Source organism: Psammomys obesus, unplaced genomic scaffold (genome assembly GCF_907164565.1).
Source record: "Psammomys obesus unplaced genomic scaffold, mPsaObe1.curated_primary_1811, whole genome shotgun sequence".
In the NCBI taxonomy this organism is placed as follows: domain Eukaryota; kingdom Metazoa; phylum Chordata; class Mammalia; order Rodentia; family Muridae; genus Psammomys; species Psammomys obesus.
The window spans coordinates 15253435-15258084 of record NW_026596109.1 but is presented as its reverse complement, the minus strand read 5'-3'; the positions used below and the strand labels follow the sequence as shown (position 1 = coordinate 15258084).

Here is a 4650-nt window from a genome sequence, read left to right as displayed (position 1 = left end):
GAAGGAAGGAAGGAAGGAAGGAAGGAAGGAAGGAAGGAAGGAAGGAAAAGGAAGGAAGGGAAGAAAAGGCCAGCAGAAAACACCACAGGTTGACCAACTCTGTTGCCCTCCTGGCCCAGATACAACACTTTGAGTTGGTCCTCCCCAACATCTACTCCATCTGCAAGCTGTAGATGTACAAGCACATACAGGAGCAGTCCTGAAGAACCAGATGTCATCACTGAATAGGGCCTGTCCTAAGTCCACTGGCTGGTCCCCAGGTTGGAGCTGCTGCTGCTATAGCTGCAGCCCATGCTGCCTGCCCTGCTGGGATACAGGGGTGTGGGGCAGAGTGTGCCCAGTAGTGCTGCCGGCCAGCTACAAGCAGTGAGCCTCAGGGAGGCCAAAATCGAGGGGGGTGGGTGTGCAGCAGCCTGGAACTTGCACAGAACCTGCCTCTAGGTGCCCTGCCTAGCTGCTAGATCCCCCTGACTCTGGGCAACAGCAGGATATCTGAGAAGAGTCCAGTGATGGTCCAGTATTTGTGTTGCAACAGAAACCAAAAATCTTGAGCCAGACCAACAACTCATTGCAATGAATATCTGCATGTAAAGCTGTTTGGGCAAAAACTATATACTGTGTGACACTCTGCAGTTTCCAGTGCCTCTATGACAAAACAAATATGTGACAGAGAGGTGGGAAAGATGGGAGTAAAGGAGAGGTGAGTGTGGGGAGAGAGCGAGGAGGAACTAGAGACTCAACGGTGATGACAAGTGTAAGAGAAGTTGGCTATGCAAATATCCATGCTCTATGCCGCTGCCCGAAACCAAGTTGATGTCCATGTCTAGGCTGCTGCTGGAGACCGTATTAGTGCCCTTCATCTGTGTTGCCCTGGAGGCCATGTTGATGTTTTTGGCCTGTGCTGCTGCTGAAGGCTATGATGGTAACTGTGGCCTATGCTACAACAGAGGGCCAAGTTAATGCCCAAGGTCTGTACTGCCACCAGGGACCATGCTAAGGTTCATGGCACATGCTGACACTGGAGACCATGTGCATGTCCGTGGTCCATGCTAACACCAGAAACTATGTAGAAGTCCATAATTCATGTTCCTGCTGACTATAAAAGGCAAAGAAGTGACTTTTGCAGTGGCCTCAATGACTGCAGAGTCACAGTTGAGGAAAAGGGACATAGACGGCTTCAGTGACAACCTCTACCCCAACCCCACACTCACCCCTCCCCCCAAAAAAGTAACAGCCTACACAGGAAACCATTGCATAGGATTCTTAAAAACTGTGATAAGGATGCTGAAATGCAGCTCCACAGCGGATGGATTCTGGAAGGGGTACGGTTGGGGAAGGACTCAGTTTCCTTGAGGAGCTGGAGCCTGCAAGTTTGACCACGCTCCAGTGAGAACATAGGCAACAAAAATTGGACTATCTTTTTTCTTTTCTTTTCTTTTCTTTTCTTTTCTTTTCTTTTCTTTTCTTTTCTTTTCTCTTCTCTTCTCTTTTCTTTTCATTTCTTTTCTTCTCCTTTTTTCTTTTTGGGTAAGGAAGTGAACCTGAGAGGACTTGGAAGTGAGTGTGACTGGGGTGCATGATGTGAAATTCCCAAATACTCAATAAAATATGATTTAAAAAAGGATAATTTGGTGGCAGCAAGATGGCTCAGCGGGTAAAAAGGCTTTCTGCACAAGCCTGGTGAGCGGAGCTCCGTCTGTAACCCCAAGCGCTTCTGTGGCAAAATGGTGGTGGAGTAAGGACAAGAGGATCACCCTGAGACATATGCAGAACAGAAATAACACAAGGCCTCGACACATGGAAGGAGAGAATTGGTTCCCGGGAAGTTGTCCTCTGCCCTCCACATGCAAACATACATACACACGAACAATAATAAATAAACATTTTAAACTCCTTAAAATAATTTAAAGATTATTTGCACAGATCATCTGTTTATTCTCTACAACAACATGGAAAGCCTCAGATTTAGGCAGGTTAGCAAAAAAATACACTTTTCCTAAAAGCATAGTAAAAGGGTAATTGTTTTTAAAATATTTCTATGTTTACTTCATAAATCAAAGAAATTCATATGCTGATCAGCTCCAGGATCATTATAACAAAGATGTGTAAGGCTGGGTTGAAATGAGAAATCACACAAGATCAATACTGACGGAGGCATTCATTGCCAATTTAAAAATTCAAAAATGAGAATTATCCTCTCCTCACCATTACTGTCCTGGCTTATGCCATTGCTCAGTGGTCAAAGGAGCATCCCAAACCCTCACCCTGTTATCAGTCAGCACAAAGGAACCAGAGTCCAGAGCAGGTAAGACATGAAGCTGAGAGTAGTCAGGACACAGAAGATAGAGCAAGGAGCGTCACAATTTCCAGCACCGTTACCATGTGTTCCATGTGAGAATCAACATACATCTGTCATGACTCAAGCAGGGAGCTGGTCACAGAAAGAACCTGAAAGGTAAATGTGTTACAATTTACCAGCAGAACCTGTTCAACAGAAGGTTCTGAGACAGCAAGGAATGGAGACAAGCAGAGGTGGGAATATGCACCTGAAACTCTTATTAATATGGCATGACAGAAAGTCTAAAATATCAGTATGTGGTCCAGATGGAGCCACTTCCTACCAAATAAAGTCTGGCTTCAGAGGCTGGAGGAGTCAGCGGGGACAGTGATAAGGAAAAAAATAGGGAGTTTGTAAAAACAAAGTAGGGAGATTGTATCGATTGCTCAGGGCTGGAACTCCAACACTACCATATGTCTGCTTTAGCACAGATACATGAACAAATGAGCGTAGATAATACCATAAAGTAGGCAGAAGCTTGGGGAGCTGAGCCTGTTAGATCCTGGCCACTAAATGCCAAAAATGCATCTCTCTCCCCTCCCCCGTGTATGTGTGTTTGCATACATATTTTCATACGTGTGTGAATAGGATGTGCATCTATGTTTGAGTATGCACACCCGTGTGTACTTGTAGAAGTCAGAGGCCAACACTGTGTAGCTTCTTCAATTGCTCTCCACTTTATCATGTGGAGAGTTTCTCTCCATGTGGAGAGGTTTCTCTCTGAACGCAGAGCACATCAAATTGACAAAAATGGCTGTGGCCCAGGGATCCTCTTGGCTTCTCCAACACTATAACTCCAGAAATATACCACCACACCCAGCTTAAACATAATGCTTTCAGTATCCATGGGGGCATTTGTCCTAAGGGTATACTAAAATGTAGATGGGCTGGAGAGATGGCTCAGCGGTTAAGAGCACGTGTTCTTGCAGGGGGCCCAAGTTCAATTCCCAGCACCTATGTGGTGGTTCGTGGTTCCATTGCCCTTTTATGACCTCTGCAGGCACCAGGCACATATGTGTTAAACAGACACACATGCAAGCAAAGTACTTATACATGTAAAAAAATAAGTAAAACTAAAAGTAAACTTTAAAAAAATATTTAGATGCCCACGGCCCTTGTCTGAGGTGGCATAGTGTTTGCATATAACATGCTTATGTGGCCTAGTACAACGTAAATGCTATGTAGCTGGTTGTATTCTTTGGAGAATAGTGACATGAAAATGTTCTGCACATATTCAGTGCCACATTTTCTAACTGTTCTTGAGTCATGGAGGGCTGGCGCATCTTTGCATGTGCTTCCTCAGCAGGGGCCGGCTGTAGGGAACTAGCTTCAGGAGAAGTTGCAGCTTTAATGGAACTGTAATTAAATCTGTGTCCATAGCTTAGGACTCAGGACAGAAAAATATGAGCACTGTGAGGGCAGAAACAACATTTTGTTCATCATTTTTTCTCCAGCTTTGAGAACATTGACTCATACATCTTAGCCAATTCTTCTTAAAGAAACGTCATGTGATAAACTGTTTCAAAGCATGCGAGAGCACAAAGGATCTCTCTCTCTCTCTAGGACCCGGGAGTAGAAAAGGACAGATGAGAGCTGGTGTCTGGTTAAAGCATTTAAAGTCATTATTCAACTGTTTCCTTAATCACTATGTAACAGAGCCCTTCTGCGGAGCACTGAGTTCAGTCCCCTATGTTCTACTATTAGGCTGCTTGCTCTTCAGGTTTTCTGTGTGCAAGTCTGGCTTCACAGCAGGGACCTAAGAAGTAGTCAGATAGCTCTAACTCGGAAAGGCATACACTTGGTTTAACACGGTTTGGTGGTCTGATATTGTAATCTTAAACTTAATTAACTGTTAAGGTTTTCACATTTACTTATTGTGAAAAGTGTGCAAGCCACAGCACGTGCGAGGATCAGAGAACCGTCTGCAGCCCCCTGTTCTCTCCTTCCACCGCGTGGGTTCCGGAGCTCCAACTCAGATGATCCTCACCAGCCTTTGATCCCACACTCCCGTTTTGCAGTAGGATCCATAAATGATACGGCTGTCCTTATTGTATCTGAACGGTAGGTATATTCTCTAGAGATGTACCACTGTCTATTCCTTCCCTACTCGGACTCACACAGCTGGAAGGGGGCCATGGTGACCCTAGAGCAAGCTAGAAATCGTGATGAGGAGCAAGGCCCAAACATTCACAAGCCCAGTTCGGCAGGCCACACTGCCCGCGGCCTCGCACAGTTCCTGTGTCTGCCCCTCAAAGTCCAGAGTGGGAAAGCAGGTCCTTTCGCACAGCCCTTTATTCTCACTCGCGACGAAG

At 45.4% G+C, this 4650-nt stretch overlaps 1 protein-coding gene across 1 annotated transcript in view; it reads left to right on the top strand.

The window, feature by feature from the left end:
* Positions 1-4335, top strand: part of Asb3 (ankyrin repeat and SOCS box containing 3) — a 65829-nt gene extending 61494 nt beyond the window's left edge. The window contains exons 7-8 of the mRNA XM_055628747.1: positions 828-922; positions 4223-4335. Of these exons, the coding sequence (XP_055484722.1) occupies positions 828-922; positions 4223-4335 (208 nt within the window). The remainder of the gene's footprint in view (positions 1-827; positions 923-4222) is intronic.
* Positions 4336-4650: the final 315 nt, after the last annotated feature.